General features: G+C 45.4%; 1 protein-coding gene across 1 annotated transcript in view; it reads right to left on the bottom strand.

The window, feature by feature from the left end:
* LOC132874563 (potassium voltage-gated channel subfamily D member 3-like) overlaps positions 1-19,019 on the bottom strand; it is a 218,930-nt gene that overhangs the window by 15,403 nt on the left and 184,508 nt on the right. The window contains exon 3 of the mRNA XM_060910854.1: positions 503-604. Coding sequence (XP_060766837.1) covers positions 503-604 — 102 coding nt within the window. The remainder of the gene's footprint in view (positions 1-502; positions 605-19,019) is intronic.

The following is a 19,019-nucleotide window of genomic DNA, read 5'->3' as shown; positions in this document are numbered from 1 at the left end:
ACTTCAGCCTAGTCAATGGCAGTAACGCACCTTTAAGTTGGTTTGCCAACCACCAAAAAAAACCTAAAGAAGAAGAAGGGGAAAACCCCAACAATACAAGAAAAAAGCAAGAAAATACAGAATAAAAGTATCTTTTTTTATTTCAAGAATTATTTTTATCACATTTTTCACAAATTGCTCCTGTCATTTCGCCAGTTTGTTTACATTCTAAGCAGAAATGATTTTGTCGGACGTTTTGCATAAAGTTTTTATTTATCGAATTTGCAAAAAATAAAAATAAAAATGCTCTGTTTCTCTAAATCCAGTGAATGTGGATAGAATAAAACAGTTACTCCAGTCAATCTCGTTGTACACGGCTTATAGCCAACTCAGTGCTACGCGCCTTGTCGGCTATCAGCTCATGTACGACTCAATTTCATGGAATAACTGTTAAATGTATATTGAGTATCAAATTCCATATTATAACTGCATATGATATTTACAGAGGTAAACAGAAACTCACAGTGAGATCCAACAGCTCGTTCAGACGTCCGTTGCGTTTGCTCTGCAGGTATGCGTTGGAGCTGCCCTTCTTGGCTATTCTTATCCGGGCCAGACGGGTTTTCTGTGTGGGCAGAAAGGTCCGGTGTCAGACAGCCAGTGGGAAGAGTAATGAATTGTCATCTGCGTCCCAGTCCACCACCTCACCCATGAATCACGCAGCGGACAAACATTAACCAGAGGCAAAATCCTGAGCTATGGGTTCAGCTGGTGTTTTTCAATTATGCTCATTATGTAATTACAGTCTACACCTCATAGCAACTCCAACATCCACACTGTAGATCACGGTATTTATGAACTTAGACCTTAATGCTTGATATTGCTGTTGGTTATGGATAGGCGTGGCAAAGCTGATGTGGAAAATCATTTCAAAATGTAATCATGGCATAAAGTAAAACAGACCGTTTTAACATCTTTACCTTCCACGGTTTTATTCTTAAAGCTTGGGATGTGTTTCAAGAGCGTCATGATATCGTAGTTCTTCCAAATTACCGGCATGGGAGACAGAAAAGCTGAGATTGCTGGAAGCTTTATAGTTCAAACCACACAAACCTTACAGTTTCGACATACACGGGCGGCACGGTGGTGTAGTGGTTAGCACGGTCGCCTCACAGCAAGAAGGTTTTGGGTTCGAGCCCAGCAGCCGGCGAGGGCCTTTCTGTGTGGAGTTTGCATGTTCTCCCCGTGTCTGCGTGGGTTTCCTCCGGGTGCTCCGTTTTCCCCCGCAGTCTAAAGACATGCAGTTAGGTTAATATGGGACGGCCTTGGGCTGAGGTGCCTTTGAGCGAGGCACCTAACTCCCGACTGCTCCCCGGGTGCTGTTAGCATGGCTGCCCACTGCTCTGGGTATGTGTGTGCGCTCATTGCTCATGTGTGTGTTCACTGCTTCAGATGAGTTAAATGCAGAGAGGAAATTCCACAAGTGTGTGATGAATAAAGTTGTGCTTTCTTTCTTTCTTTCTTTCTTTCTTTCTTTCTTTCTTTCTTTCTTACATTTGCACCTGCATCATCATCATTTTCCCCTAGTGAAGTTCTACACTCCTTAGAGTGCTTCTGTCAGGATTCTATCCAGCAGTCGCTTTAAAGTCTGATTTTGACATCATTATACACCGTATCTGCTGGGCATCTAATCCCAGCAAATTTCTGAACCTAGTCCATTTTGGTGACCTTGTGTCAAACAGAAAAACACGTACGTATATTTCAAGTTTATATGTTTTTCCATGGGGCGGCACAGTGGTGTAGTGGTTAGCGCTGTCGCCTCACAGCAAGAAGGTCCTGGGTTCGAGCCCCGGGGCCGGCGAGGGCCCTTCTGTGTGGAGTTTGCATGTTCTCCCCGTGTCCGCGTGGGTTTCCTCCGGGTGCTCCGGTTTCCCCCACACTCCAAAGACATGCAGGTTAGGCTAACTGGCGACTCTAAATTGACCGTAGGTGTGAATGTGAGTGTGAATGGTTGTCTGTGTCTATGTGTCAGCCCTGTGATGACCTGGCGACTTGTCCAGGGTGTACCCCGCCTTTCACCCGTAGTCAGCTGGGATAGGCTCTAGCTTGCCTGCGACCCTGTAGAAGGATAAAGCGGCTAGAGATAATGAGATGAGATGAGATGTTTTTCCATGTGATTATGTGCAGGCCAAAGACATGCCTCATGCGCTGTGTGTGAAAAAATTAAAAATATATAACGTGTAAATCAAACTGTGAAGGAAGTCCATAAGGAAGTCCATGAAGGAAGTTTGAGTGACTTTTTTTTTTTCAAATCAACAACTGAAAAAAAATTAAACAATTGAAAAAATAATCTATATTATTCACAGTTATTACATTTTTCCTGTGCAGTCACTGCTAATGATGGACTTTAGAGCTGATGACATTTAGAGATGTTTATGGTCTCAAGATTTTACAGGTTTTCTGTATTGACTTGGTTTTGTCACAGTCTTATTGGCATTGGTACGTAGAATTGTCTCATGTTTTCTTTTTACAAGCACAAAGTTTGACAAGAATAATTTTTTCTTTGAAGAAACAGTCTAATCATTGGTGCGATGCACGACCAAAGCTAACCATTTGAAGTCCAAGTGTAAGTCCAAGTCAAGATGAAGCCCAAGTCAGAATGAAGATCAAAAACCATCTAATCCTTTTTGAGGCTAAGTCTAATCATTGGTGTGATGCACGAACAAAGCCAACTATTTGAAGTCCAAGTCAAGATCATGTCCAAGTCAAGATGAAGATCAAAAACCCTTTTTGAGGCCAAGTCTAATCATTGGTGTGATGCACGAACAAAGCCAACTATTTGAAGTCCAAGTCAAGATCATGTCCAAGTCAAGATGAAGATCAAAAACCATCTAATCCTTTTTGAGACCAAGTCTAATCATTGGTGTGATGCACGAACAAAGCCAACTATTTGAAGTCCAAGTCAAGATCATGTCCCAGTCAAGATGAAGATCAAAAACCATCTAATCCTTTTCGAGGCCAAGCCTTGAAAAGAATTAGTTGGTTTTTGATCTTTATTTTGACTTGGACTTGATCTTGACTTGGGCTTAAGTCTCAGCTAGTCCTAGCCTTGGACTTGTTTTGGCCTTGACAGTGGTGGTCTTCTCTACCGTCCTCCATGTTGTGGATGCCAGATCTAGGGGGCGTGTCACCTTGCGTAACCACAATCACATTTACAAGCATTGGTTTTTCAGTTTTCAGGTTCCATCAAAGTTAAAAACAAACAAACAAACAAACCTTCATGTCATGTGTTAACAGCAAATAAGACAACATGGATGGGGAAAAAAATCAACCTTATTTATTTTTCGCAGAAGTGAGGTAGAGTCCCTTTAGTCCATTTCTACCAGCCGACTCTGCCATTCCTCCATCCATCCATCCATCTATCACTGTTCTTAAACTCTCATGTTGAACGAAATGTTCTATTTGACTTTTGTCTTCAGCAGCCTCATCATTGAAAACACACACACACACACACACACACACACACCCCAACTGTATACCCTCAAAGCTCCATTACAAACCAGCGTTTAGATTCGAGCATCTGGGAGCCGAAATGAAAAGAGACAATTTGAAATTGATGAGAAAGTGGGAGTTGGCCTCAAGCAGTGGCGGAGATAATCCTTGAGTGCTTTTTTTATATTCAAGGTGAGAGTTATGTCTTAAAACTGCATGTCAGACACTCTGGCAGCTGCTCACGCACAAATTCCCCCGAGCCGTGTAAAGAGCTTCAGTCCCAGGGGGACGATTTGCATTAGTGGAGGAAGACGGTGTGGGAAAATGGTTTATTTTGAAAATAATACTGAGCTACGCCATGTCTCTGGGTGTACAAGTGTATCATGTAGTTTCGATCCAAATAAGAAAGAAAGAAAAAAACCCACAATGGAAACATGTGGATGGAAATAAATCATCAGAACTGTTCATTTGAAAGTGTCAGAATAGTAAATGCCTTGAGTCACATCCTGGTAGCGAACATTTGTATTCCAATAGCTGAAGGAAATATACAATTGTAGTCCTCATCCAAAACCAATCATTAAAAATGTATGCATGCTATTATTCAGACCATGTGCTACTGGCTCCAGGTTATACATGTGATTGATTTATCTAAAACACTGGAGACAACACACAACCATGAGCAATATGCTGCAAGAAAGCATAATACAGCAGGAGTCTTATTTAGATGTGTAGTCTTTATTAGACGTACATCAACACCTGCAAATTTGTAGCAATTGCAAGTTCTTGTAGTTCCAGCAAAATTTATGGTTAAGAATGGAGTTCGCTGCAACATTACTGACCATTTTTTTAAGCTCATCTGGCCGCAGGCCAGGCTGGATGAGCTTATGCGATCACGCGTCGTCCGTCTGTCATCTGTCATCGTCTGTCCACAATTTACAAAAATCGCTACTCCTCCTACAGGATTGATCAGATTTCGATCAAACTCACATACAATGTTCCCCAGGTGGGTGTGCATAAAAGTTGTCAAGATGGTGGCGCCACCTGTCATAGTTACGATTTTATGGGCGTCTGAAAATTTGGGGTGACTCGTCACATTAAACCCTACGTTTTCACTGAAACTCACCCAGAAGACTCTAAAGACATATTCCAACAAGAGTTGTTCACCAGGTGGCGCCACCTGCCATGGATGAGGCTATAGAGGGGTCATGTGCAATTTCACAAAAATCGCTACTCCTCCTACAGGAGTGATCAGATTTTGATCAAACTCATATGGAATGTTCTCCAGGTTGGTGTGTAAAAGTTGTCAAGACGGTGGCGCCACCTGTCATATTTAACATTTTATGGACATTTGAAATTTTTGGGTGACTCGTCACACCAAACACGACTGTTCGTAAACTGCTGGGACGTTTTCACTGAAACTCACCCAGAAGACTCTAAAGACATATTCCAACAAGAATTGTTCACCAGGTGGCACCATCTGCCATGGAAACAGCTACACAGGGGTCATGTGCAATTTCACAAAAATTGCTACTCCTCCTACAGGAGTGATCGGATTTCAAGCTTACACACAACAACAGTGGTGAGTATGAGCTACAGCCTCATTGAGGCTATTTTTTCAAATTTGAACAAAATCACCCTTGTTACCTCTGTCAACTTTGTTGGAGGAGGTTATGTTTTTTGCCACCGTTTGTTTGTTTGTTTGCCTGTTCCCAACATAACTCAAAAAGTAGTGAACAGATTTTGATGAAATTTGATAGAAAGGTGAGCCATGGGCTAAGTAATAATTATTTAGATTTTGATGCAAATCCGGATATGTATGCGGATCCTGGATCCACATATCCAGATTTACATCAAACTCTCATCAGTTGTTCCTTGAGTGTTCCAAATATGTTCCAGATATATCTGCATCCAGGAATGAACAGATTTTGATGACATTTTGAGGAAAGGTGAGCCATGGGTCAAGAAACAATTGATTACATTTTGATGCAAATCCGGATATGTATCCAGATCCAGGATTTTTTTTTTTTTTGCAAGTTCCCAATGTTACTCAAAAAGTACTGAACAGATTTGGATGAAATTTGGTGTGCATCTTTAGTATTATTCTCAGTTCAAGTGATTTGATTTCGATGTTGATAACATGTGGCTTGGCAGAGGTATGCACTTTACCAAGTGCCCTTCTAGTTTCATCTAATTGATATGAATTTCTCAAGAGATCAGGATCTCTTGAGAAAGCTTCCTGGAACTGCCCACAAATCCTGAACTACAAGTAAGAGAAAAAAAAATGTTTGTCATCCTAGATAAAGAAACATTCTCACTCAAAGTAGAGGTTTAAAAGAGCTTGAGAGATGTCCTAGTGAGTTAGGAGTTGATGCTAGATGCAGAGTGCATACCTTTCAGCGACCGAGAAATGTTTGGGCGGTTTAAATGATGATAAGTCGGTTTAGAGATACAATTAAGATAGAAATGATAGAAGTGCTGTCGGAAAACCTTTCAGTTATTGCCACACAGCCGATTTGACATCATCAGAAAACAATCAGTATGGATCAATCAATCTCATCCATGCAGTTATTGCTCTACCAGTTCTCAGGGAGCAAAAAAACAAACACCACACCTTCACGCATATTGCCAGGGTTCATCGAAGTAACTGATGGAAGAGAAAATGAAAAGATGCATGATGACGAATGTATGTGTATGGACTGAAAAATATTTCAGATAACAAGTACAATGTGCTGAAAATATTAGAAGGGAAATTATGTTGTAAATATGGACATTTAAAACAACAGGCTTCAGATATAAACATGATTTTTGTATATATATATATATATATATATATATATATACACACACACACACACACACACACACACACTACCGTTCAAAAGTTTGGGGTCACCCAGACAATTTTGTGTTTTCCATGAAAAGTCACACTTTTATTTCCCACCATAAGTTGAAAAATGAATAGAAAATATAGTCGAGACATTTTTCTGGCCATTTTGAGCATTTAATCGACCCCACAAATGTGATGCTCCAGAAACTCAATCTGCTCAAAGGAAGGTCAGTTTTATAGCTTCTCTAAAGAGCTCAACTGTTTTCAGCTGTGCTAACATGATTGTACAAGGGTTTTCTAATCATCCATTAGCCTTCTGAGGCAATGAGCAAACACATTGTACCATTAGAACACTGGAGTGAGAGTTGCTGGAAATGGGCCTCTATACACCTATGGAGATATTGCACCAAAAACCAGACATTTGCAGCTAGAATAGTCATTTAGCACATTAGCAATGTATAGAGTGGATTTCTGATTAGTTTAAAGTGATCTTCATTGAAAAGAACAGTGCTTTTCTTTCAAAAATAAGGACATTTCAAAGTGACCCCAAACTTTTGAACGATAGTGTATAAACAGTGGTGCTTGCAAGTTAGTGAACCCTTTAGAATTTTCTATATTTCTGCATAAATATAATCTAAAACATCATCAGTTTTTCACACAAGTCCTAAAAGTAGATAAAGAGAACCCAGTTAAACAAATGAGACAAAAATATTATACTTGGTCATTTATTTATTGAGGAAAATGATCCAATATTACATATCTGTGAGTGGCAAAAGTATGTGAACCTCTAGGATTAGCAGTTAATTTGAAGGTGAAATTAGAGTCAGGTGTTTTCAATCAATGGGATGACAATCAGGTGTGAGTGGGCACCCTGTTTTATTTAAAGAACAGGGATCTATCAAAGTCTGATCTTCACAAAACATGTTTGTGGAAGTGTATCATGGCACGAACAAAGGAGATTTCTGAGGACCTCAGAAAAAGCGTTGTTGATGCTCATCAGGCTGGAAAACATTACAAAACCATCTCTAAAGAGTTTGGACTTCACCAATCCACAGTCAGACAGACTGTGTACAAATGGAGGACATTCAAGACCATTGTTACCCTCCCCAGGAGTGGTCGACCAACAAAGATCACTACAAGAGCGAGGCATGTAATCGTCGGTGAGATCACAAAGGACCCCAGGGTAACTTCTAAGCAACTGAAGGCCTCTCTCACATTGGCTAATGTTAATGTTCATGAGTCCACCATCACCATCAGGAGAACACTGAACAACAATGGTGTGCATGGCAGAGTTGCAAGGAGAAAGCCACTGCTCTCCAAAAGAATATTGCTGCTCATGCAGTTTGCTAAAGATCACATGGACAAACCAGAAGGCTATTGGAAAAACGTTTTGTGGATGGATGAGACCAAAATAGAACTTTTTGGTTTAAATGAGAAGCGTTATGTTTGGAGAAAGGAAAATACTGCATTCCAGCATAAGAACCTTATCCCGTCTATGAAACATGGTGGTGGTAGTATCATGGTTTGGGCCTGTTTTGCTGCATCTGGGCCAGGACGGCTTGTCCTCATTGATGGAATAATGAATTCTGAATTATACCAGCGAATTCTGAAGGAAAATGTCAGGATATCTACCCATGAACTGAATCTCAAGAGAAGGTGGATCATGCAGCAAGACAACGACCCTAAGCACACAAGTCGTTCTACCAAAGAATGGTTAAAGAAGAATAAAGTTAATGTTTTGGAATGGCCAACTCAAAGTCCTGACCTTAATCCAATGGAAATGTTGTGGAAGGACCTGAAGCGAGCAGTTCATGTGAGGAAACCCACCAACATCCCAGAGTTGAAGCTGTTCTGTATGGAGGAACGGGCTAAAATTCCTCCAAGCCGGTGTGCAGGACTGATCAACAGTTACCACAAACGTTTAGTTGCAGTTATTGCTGCACAAGGGGGTCACACCAGATACTGAAAGCAAAGGTTCACATACTTTTGCCATTCACAGATGTGTAATATTGGATAATTTTCCTCAATAAATAAATGACCAAATATAATAGTTTTTGTCTCATTTGTTTAACTGGGTTCTCTTTATCTACTTTTAGGACTTGTGTGAAAATCTGATGATGCTTTAGGTCATATTTATGCAGAAATATAGAAAATTCTAAAGGGTTCACAAACTTTCAAGCACCACTGTACAGTATATAATCTGTCTACATTCATTGGATATGAACAATTGTACGCTCTGATTGGCTATTCTACTACTAGGTTATCAGCTCATACTGTATACCATGAGTAGAGAAAAACAAAACGGCAGAGTGCATCAAGTCAGATATATCACTTTGTTATCAAGCATGTATTTTTTCATTTTCTTTTCCATCAATTACTTCGATGAACCTTGGCAATATGCGTTAAAATAGCTAAAAGAATATAGTCCCCCCCAGTATCTCCTGTTCCACACTCCAGGTCAGTCGGTGGTGGTAATGCACCTTTAATTTGGTTTGCCAACCGTCAAAAAAACCCAAAGAAGAAGAAGAAAATGGTGGAGCGTGTTCCTGAACCAGCTGAGGACAAAATAAAAGCTCTATTTGAAAACAGAACCTCAAAAATAAAAAAGCAACAAAATATGGACTGAAAGTATTTAATGGTAGGAACGGATCATTTTTATTTTTTTTATTTTTCAAGACTCATTATTATTGCATTTTTCTCAATTTGCTCCTGTCATTTCGCCAGTTTGTTTACATTCTAAGTGGAAATTATTTTGTTGGACGTTTTGTATAAAGTTTTTAATCAAATTTGCAAAAAATAAAAATGCTCTGTTTCTCAAAATCCAGAGAATGTGGATAGAATAAAACAGTTATTCCACTCAATCTCGTTGTACATGGATTATAGCCAGCTCAGTGCTGCAAGGTCTCGTCGGCTATCAGCTCACGTATGGCTCAATTTTTAATATAATACGGTACATGTCTAAATAAAAGTCTAAGGAGGAACAAGTACTTTTACACCCTTTAGATAACACTTAACTGCACCAGCACCTAAGTGTATCCAGTACGACAAACTTTTCCCCCATCTGAGACCAATGTCATTTACTTTTCCCGTAATTACGAAGCCGTGCCACTTCTCCACATCATGGTCCTCTCCGAGTGCCTCCTGAAATACCTCTGTGTCCTTGTTGTCACGCTTTGTTTGCTGTCTCACGCATGCCTGTGGCCTTGTCCTGCCCTCTTCCTGCTCTGCCTCTCTCTTATAGATGCACTTGACTTTGCTCCAACATTAACGACGACCCATTTACGGCAACCTTCTGTGCCCACAGTCAACATCCTCATTGGTCCAGCAAATTGGCCCTGAGATTTGTGATTTGTGTGGCGATAAAGAAAAAAATGGCAGTCACCACATAAGAGTACTCGGCCAGTAATTTAGCGTACTCTCAAAAAATAAAAACAGGAAAAAGCAGTTATGAGAGAGAGAGAGAGAGAGAGAGAGAGAGAAAAGATGTTGGAAGTTCAAGAGCAGCACACTGGGCAGCTTTATTCTGTAATATGTTTGTCTGTTATGGTATGGATATTGTACCTAGTCTTGACTGTGTTGAAGGGTAAATAGAAGCCCAGATGGCTTTTACAAAAGCCCTCTCTTTCAGAAAAAATGAGTAGTTATTGCCCGTGAACCTGACTTCCTCTGAATGGTGCTCTTCACAAGGGCTGTGTTGGTCCAAGGGTTTGGTCATACAGCTGCTATTGGGTTGAGTGGACACATGATATATATGTTTTCACTGTGTTCTGTCAAAATGATATAAATCGCTCCCCACGTCTCCTCAATGACGTAGACTCAGCCCTAATGGAAGTCTCCAGTGAGGAGTGCTGATTGCGAGGTCCCATACTGTACAATCGAAACTCTCAGGTGAGTAGGGGAGGAGATTCCCCGCCGAGGCTGCGCACAATGTGTTAGCGTGAGCATGTAGCCTATGGGAAATGAATAGTCTGTTGGATTAGCACTAATCCCATGTTTTGGAAAATTGAAAATGTTGTCTTGGGCCCGTCTGGGGTGTCACCAATCCATGTGCAATGTATGGAGTATGTGCGTCCAGTCATGTTGATTTGCATCGGTGAACAGACAGAGACTGAGAGATAGACAGCCTTTCTTTAGTAGCATAGATAATAAAGGATGATGGAGACAAAGACGCATTCATGGATCCGCATGTGGTGGGGGTCTCCATTGTTAAATAAAATAAATGAAAATAACATCTCTAAACATTACCCAAAGCTCCAACTATATATAAATATGCAATCTGGAAATGCCTCCATGTCCTTCTGTGATCCATGACAAGCTGCATTTTCAACTTCAAGACAAAAAAAGTGGACGGTGAGGAAATGATTGTTTATAGCTGCTATAATGTATTGTAAATAAGACCACAAATTAACTTTTTTCATGGATGTTCTACAACATTAAATGTAAAAATAAACCATTGAGGGCGGCACGGTGGTGTAGTGGTTAGCGCTGTCGCCTCACAGCAAGAAGGTCTGGGTTCGAGCCCCGTGGCCGGCGAGGGCCTTTCTGTGTGGAGTTTGCATGTTCTCCCCGTGTCCGCGTGGGTTTCCTCCGGGTGCTCCGGTTTCCCCCACAGTCCAAAGACATGCAGGTTAGGTTAACTGGTGACTCTAAATTGAGCGTAGGTGTGAATGTGAGTGTGAATGGTTGTCTGTGTCTATGTGTCAGCCCTGTGATGACCTGGCGACTTGTCCAGGGTGTACCCCGCCTTTCGCCCATAGTCAGCTGGGATAGGCTCCAGCTTGCCTGCGACCCTGTAGAACAGGATTGTGGCAGCGGGGGCGTGGTCAAGCATCGGTCTGTGACGGGAGGGTGGAGCCGGGGAAGGTGAGTGGCAGATTCGCTACACCTGACGGTAATTAACCTGTGTTTTGTGTGTGTTTTCCCAGTAAACCGCTCCCTATTTTAAGAGGCTGAGAGAGAGCAGAGGGAGCGCGACCCGGGAGTGGAGGCTGAGAGTGTGTCTGTGTGCTGCGAGTTCTTTTAAACTGAAAAGTTTATTAATAAAATACACTGTTACTTCCTCCAAACGTTGTCCTGCCGTCCTCTGTGCTCCACCCACGCATTGTCCGCGCTACAGTGGTGCCGAAACCCGGGAAAAGGTGGAGCACCAGTGCTACAGCTCCATGGAATCCTCCCCGTTCGTGGACTTGGTCCACGCCCTCGCCACGGCTCAGCAGAGCCAGCACCAGGCACTCGTCACGCTCCGAACGGAGCAGGAGCGCCGCTTCGAAGCCCTGGTGCTGGCTCAACAGGAAGATCGAGAGGCGTTCCGGCGGCTCCTCGCGTCGGCGGGGTCCACCAGCGCCCCGGCCGCGGGCCCGTCTCCCCTCACTGTGACCAAGATGGGCCCGCAGGACGACCCCGAGGCTTTCATCACCTTGTTCGAGCAGGTCGCCGAAGCCTCGGGGTGGCCGATGGAGCAGCGCGCGGCGCGCCTCCTCCCCCTCCTGACTGGAGAGGCGCAGCTGGCCGCGTTACAGCTCCCCGCCGACCGCCGGCTGGCCTACGCTGACCTTCGCCGGGCCGTCCTCCAGCGCGTGGGGCGCACGCCGGAGCAGCAGCGCCAGCGCTTCCGCGCGCTGCGGATGGAGGAAGCCGGCAGCCCGTTCGCGTTTGGCCAGCAGCTCCGGGACGCCTGCTGGCGGTGGCTGAGGGCCGAAGATCGCGACGCCGAGGGAATCATCGACCAGGTGGCGCTGGAACAGTTCGTTGCCCGCTTACCAGCCGGAACCGCGGAGTGGGTCCAGTGCCACCGCCCGGCGTCGCTGGATCAGGCCGTAGGACTGGCGGAGGATCATCTGGCGGCTGTACCGGCGGCAGGACAACGGATGACATCGTCTTCTGTCTCCTCTTCTCTCTCTCTGTCTTCCCCCCCTCTCTCTCTGTCTTCCCCCCCTCCTCCCGTGTCCCGTCCTCGCCCCATTCCCCCACCACGGAGGCGGGGGCCGGCCCCACCCCAGCCGGCCCGCCGCACCCGTGGTGCCCTCCCGTTTCTCCCTTCTGTGTCTGTCTCTCCCCCCCCTCAGGTGAGTGAGCCCCAGAACACAGTTGCAGAGGGGAGGCCCGGGCCGGTTTGCTGGCGCTGCGGGGAACCGGGCCACCTGCAGCAACAATGTGCAGCGATGGAGGTGGGGGCGGTGGTGCGGATCCCCAACGCGCCAGAGGCTGCCCTCGATCGGGCCGGAGCGTATCGCATACCGGTAAGTGTACAAGGGGCTACATATCAGGCGTTGGTGGATTCAGGCTGCAATCAGACCTCGATCCGCCAAAGCCTGGTGCAAGACGAGGCATTGGGGGGAGCACAAGGGGTGAAGGTGTTGTGTGTGCACGGGGATATTCACAGCTACCCGTTGGTGTCAGTCCACATATATTTTAGAGGGGAAAAATCTATAGTGAAGGCGGCGGTTAATCCTCGCCTTACCCACTCTTTGATCTTGGGGACCGATTGGCCGGGATTTCGGGGTTTAATGGCACGCCTAGTAAAGAGTGGGTCCTGCCGGTTGACGGGGGAGGGTCCCGGTGTCGCTTTGGCTGGAGCGGCGGTCGCAGAGCCGTCTACGTCACCTCCGCGACAGGGGGAGGAGCCGCCGGCCCCTCCTCTTTCTATTGGGGAATCCCTCGTGGATTTCCCACTGGAACAATCGCGAGACGAGACTCTGCGACACGCGTTTGACCAAGTGAGAGTAATCGATGGTCAAACGCTCCAGCCGAACGCCACACCGTCCTTCCCCTATTTTTCCATTTTGAAGGATAGATTATATCGAGTGACGCAGGACACTCAGACGAAAGAGCGAGTCACCCAGTTATTAATTCCAAAGAGCCGCCGGGAATTGGTATTCCAGGCGGCCCACTTTAATCCCATGGCTGGACACCTCGGGCAGGATAAGACACTCGCCCGGATAATGGCCCGATTCTATTGGCCAGGGATTCGCGGCGACGTCCGTAAGTGGTGTACGGCGTGCCGCGAATGCCAGTTAGTAAATCCAGCGGCCATTCCAAAAGCGCCCTTGCGCCCCCTACCATTAATCGAGACCCCGTTCGAAAGAATTGGGATGGATCTCGTTGGGCCATTAGATCGGTCAACACGAGGGTACCGCTTTATATTAGTCCTGGTGGACTATGCAACGCGATACCCGGAAGCGGTGCCTCTTCGCAATATCTCAGCACGCAGTATTGCAGAGGCCCTCTTCCACGTCATCTCCCGGGTTGGAATCCCGAAAGAGATTCTGACTGACCAAGGCACCTCGTTTATGTCACGGACACTGAGCGAACTGTATGGGCTACTAGGTATTAAGCCGATCCGCACCAGCGTTTATCACCCACAGACGGACGGTTTAGTTGAACGGTTCAATCGCACCCTCAAGAATATTATTAAAAAATTCGTAAGTGAGGACGCACGTAACTGGGATAAGTGGCTCGAACCCTTGTTGTTTGCAGTGCGAGAGGTCCCCCAAGCCTCCACGGGGTTTTCCCCGTTTGAATTATTATACGGGCGTAAGCCGCGCGGCATCTTAGATGTACTGCGGGAAAATTGGGAGGAGGGACCTTCACAGAGCAAAAACGAAATTCAGTACGTTATGGATCTGCGCGCAAAACTCCACACGCTCACCCACCTAACTCAGGAGAATTTGCGGCAGGCCCAGGAACGGCAAGTCCGCCTGTACAACAAGGGCACGCGCCTTAGAGAGTTCACTCCGGGAGAGAAGGTACTCGTCCTGTTGCCCACGTCGAGCTCCAAATTAATCGCCAAGTGGCAAGGACCCTTTGAGGTCACACGGCGAGTCGGGGACGTCGACTACGAGGTTAGGCGAACGGACAGGGAGGGGGCGCTACAGATCTACCACCTCAATCTGCTGAAACTCTGGAATGAGGAGGTCCCCGTGGCGTTGGTGTCGGTAGTTCCGGAGAAGGCGGAGCTGGGGCCGGAGGTCCCCAAAGGGTCATTGGCATCACGTACCTCTCCGGTCCCTTGTGGAGACCACCTCTCCCCGACCCAACTCGCGGAGGTCGCCCAGTTGCAGGCCGAGTTTTCGGATGTGTTCTCGCCCCTGCCCGGTCGCACGAACCTCATAGAACACCACATAGAGACGCCCCCGGGGGTGGTAGTGCGTAGCCGCCCTTATAGACTACCCGAACACAAAAAAAAGGTGGTTCGGGAAGAACTTCAGGCCATGCTCAAAATGGGCATCGTCGAGGAGTCCCACAGTGACTGGAGCAGCCCAGTGGTCTTGGTTCCCAAGGCCGACGGGTCGGTCCGGTTCTGTGTGGACTATAGAAAAGTCAACGCGGTGTCTAAATTCGACGCATACCCAATGCCTCGTATTGATGAGCTGCTCGATCGACTAGGCACGGCTCGCTTTTACTCGACACTGGATTTGACGAAGGGACATTGGCAGATCCCCTTGACTCCATTATCCCGAGAGAAAACGGCCTTTTCCACACCGTTCGGCTTACACCAGTTCGTCACACTTCCGTTTGGGCTGTTTGGGGCGCCCGCTACGTTTCAGCGGCTGATGGACCGAGTCCTCCGGCCGCACGCCACCTATGCGGCCGCGTACCTAGACGACATCATCATTTATAGCAATGACTGGCAGCGGCACCTGCAACACCTGAGGGCCGTCCTTAGGTCGCTGAGGCGGGCGGGACTCACTGCCAACCCGAAGAAGTGTGCGATTGGGCGGGTGGAAGTACGGTATCTGGGCTTCCACTTGGGCAACGGGCAGGTGCGTCCCCAAATTAATAAGACTGCAGCGATTGCGGCCTGCCCGAGGCCCAAGACCAAAAAGGGGGTGAGACAGTTCCTGGGGCTGGCTGGCTACTATCGTAGGTTTATACCTAATTATTCGGACGTCACCAGCCCGCTGACTGACCTCACTAAAAAGGGGGCACCAGATCCGGTCCAGTGGACGGAGCAGTGCCAGCGGGCTTTCTCTGAGGTAAAGGCTGCACTGTGTGGGGGGCCACTCTTACACTCCCCTGACTTCTCTCTCCCTTTTTTGTTGCAGACGGATGCGTCGGACAGAGGGCTGGGGGCCGTTTTGTCCCAGCAGGTGGAGGGGGAGGACCGCCCAGTCCTATACATCAGCCGCAAGCTGTCAGTGCGTGAGGGGCGCTACAGCACCATTGAGAAGGAGTGCCTGGCGATCAAGTGGGCGGTCCTCGCCCTCCGTTACTACCTGCTGGGGCGCTCTTTCACCCTCTGTTCGGACCACGCGCCCCTCCAGTGGCTCCACCGCATGAAGGATGCCAACGCGCGGATCACCCGTTGGTATCTGGCACTCCAACCCTTCAACTTCAAGGTGGTCCACAGGCCGGGGGCGCAGATGGTCGTGGCGGACTTCCTCTCCCGTCAAGGGGGGGGGGAGTCGGCTGCGGGCCGGACGGGCGCCCGGCCTGAGTCGGGCGGTGGGGGTATGTGGCAGCGGGGGCGTGGTCAAGCATCGGTCTGTGACGGGAGGGTGGAGCCGGGGAAGGTGAGTGGCAGATTCGCTACACCTGACGGTAATTAACCTGTGTTTTGTGTGTGTTTTCCCAGTAAACCGCTCCCTATTTTAAGAGGCTGAGAGAGAGCAGAGGGAGCGCGACCCGGGAGTGGAGGCTGAGAGTGTGTCTGTGTGCTGCGAGTTCTTTTAAACTGAAAAGTTTATTAATAAAATACACTGTTACTTCCTCCAAACGTTGTCCTGCCGTCCTCTGTGCTCCACCCACGCATTGTCCGCGCTACAAGGATAAAGTGGCTAGAGATGATGAGATGAATAAACCATTGACTGTAAAAAAAAAAAGCAAAAAAAACCCCCACAAAACACCATGGACACTGTGGCTCCATTGCCTTCCGTTCTATAGAAATTAGCCAAAATTGTCAGATTTGGAGCCAGAGTTTGCACAATTGAGACGAGAATTCAAGTCTGGTAAACCTATTAATTTGGTAGACCTGCCCCTTTCTCCGAATACCAAGGTCCAGTGCGTCACCAAGGCTGTCAATCATGTCATTCCCAAGTGTATCCATGCCTTCTTGTGATATAGTAGAATAACATTTTAAAAACTAATTTCTGACGGAGAATAAAAAATGTGTAGATATCAGCACAGGAAAAAACTAACAGTTCAAATTAGACAATGAAAATGGAAAAACAGACATTGAAACATACGGGGATGGGTGGAGCTACATATTATATTGCAGCCAGCCAGCAGGGGCACTAGACCTGTGGTGGCTTCACTTTTTCCAAGATGTTACACTCATTTATTTATTTATTTATTTTTACTGTCAATGAAATAAACAAAAAAAAAGTATGACATGCTATATATTTAAATAATATTGGCTGGCTTTTTTCATGTTATATCAGATATATTCCATTCAGCTAGCATGATATTGAACGAGTCGAAGACGAGTAGCTGAATGGAATATATCTGATTTTCTAGGAAAAAGCCAGCCGATATTATTATTATTATTATTATTATTATTATTATTCATACACACTCCTTTCGGGTGTTCAACGCACCTTTTTCAAAATTCTCTCAAAATCTTCCATATTTAACAAACCAAACCTGGTGGCCATGTTTGTTTACAAATTGTCACAGTTGCTCGCTAGCATGGAAGTTTTACATCTCTGATGTGCAGGGGTGCAGATCCGATGTCAGGATTGGGGGGGGACACAAAAGTGATTTTTTTTTTTTGCCCGTATGCAACTCATACCATGCAACCATAAATCACAACTTCGTAGAGACTCGCCACATCATTCAAAAAGTACTGCACAGGGAATCATTTGTCTGAAAATACATTTGTTTGTACAATTTTGAATAATTTAGGGGATTTTTATTGGGGGGGACAATTCATGTTTTTCAGAAATGTCCCCCCTGTCCCCCTGGGATCTGCACCCATGCTGATGTGTCTCTTTTCCAGTTTTTTAAATGTCTGTTGGTATGTTTTTCTCTTGTAAATATGCATGAAGAATATCTAATGAAGTTTTGGGAGCCTTTCGGTTGTTCAACATGTCTTTCTCTTTCCTGGCGAACAAAGAAATGCTTCTGCACATGCACAGCAGAAAACTTTCTCACTGAATTCAACATCAGCTCCGGCGTGTGACATCATGTTGTCTTGACAACCGTGCAATATCGTAAACCATATTCAACGCTCGTTCTCCATTGGGTAGAGTGATGTAATACACATAGGATAAGCGATGTGCTAACAATATTGTGTGTTATCAAACCAAATGAATGAAACCCTGCTGGAAGGGAATAGAACACATGTTTTTATTCAATCGAAAAAGTGTCCTGTATGCATAATAATAATAATAATAATAATAATAATAATAATAATGTTTGTTATCATGATTGGCAAATTGGTGTGGTATAAGAGGAATAAAAACACTCAGGGATGTACTTAAGTTGATAATTTTTCTATAACAGAACACCACCTAGTATTTCAATCCTTATTTATAATATGTATCATATAAACAAAAGTCATTGTGCTGGATGGTATGTGTTGTACAGTGGTGCTTGAAAGTTTGTGAGCCCTTTAGAATTTTCTATATTTCTGCATAAATATGACCGAAAACATCAGATTTTCACACAAGTCCTAAAAGTAGATAAAGAGAACCCAGTCAAACAAATGAGGCAAAAATATTATACTTGGTCATTTATTTATTGAGGAAAATGATCCAATATTACACATCTGTGAGTGGCAAAAGTATGTGAACCTTTGCTTTCAGTATCTGGTGTGACCCTCTTGTGCAGCAATAACTGCAACTAAACGTTTGCGGTAACTGTTGATCAGTCCTGCACACCGGCTTGGAGGAATTTTAGCCCGTTCCTCTGTACAGAACAGCTTCAACTCTGGGATGTTGGTGGGTTTCCTCACATGAACTGCTCGCTTCAGGTCCTTCCACAATATTTTGATTGGATTAAGGTCAGGACTTTGACTTGGCCATTCCAAAACATTAACTTTATTCTTCTTTAACCATTCTTTGGTAGAACGACTTGTGTGCTTAGGGTCGTTGTCTTGCTGCATGACCCACCTTCTCTTGAGATGGACAGATGTCCTGACATTTTCCTTTAGAATTCGCTGCTATAATTCAGAATTCATTGTTCCAGCAATGATGGCAAGCTGTCCTGGCCCAGATGCAGCAAAACAGGCCCAAACCATGATACTACCACCACCATGTTTCACAGATGGGATAAGGTTCTTATGCTGGAATGCAGTGTTTTCCTTTCTCCAAACATAACGCTTCTCATTTAAACCAAAAAGTTCTATTTTGGTCTCATCTGTCCACAAAACATTTTCAATAGCCTTCTGGCTTGTCCACGTGATCTTTAGCAAACTACAGACGAGCAGCAATGTTCTTTTTGGAGAGCAGTGACTTTCTCCTTGCAACCCAGCCATGCACATCATTGTTGTTCAGTGTTCCCCTGATGGTGGACTCATGAACATTAACATTAGCCAATGTGAGAGAGGCCTTCAGTTGCTTAGAAGTTACCCTGGGGTCCTTTGTGACCTCGCCGACTATTACACGCCTTGCTCTTGGAGTGATCTTTGTTGGTCGACCACTCTTGGAGAGGGTAACAATGGTCTTGAATTTCCTCCATTTGTTCACAATGTGTCTGACTGTGGATGGGTGGAGTCCAAACTCTTTAGAGATGGTTTTGTAACCTTTTCCAGCCTGATGAGCATCAACAACGCTTTTTCTGA

This window comes from Neoarius graeffei, chromosome 26 (genome assembly GCF_027579695.1).
Source record: "Neoarius graeffei isolate fNeoGra1 chromosome 26, fNeoGra1.pri, whole genome shotgun sequence".
NCBI lineage: Eukaryota > Metazoa > Chordata > Actinopteri > Siluriformes > Ariidae > Neoarius > Neoarius graeffei.
This window is presented reverse-complemented; position numbering and strand designations above follow the sequence as displayed.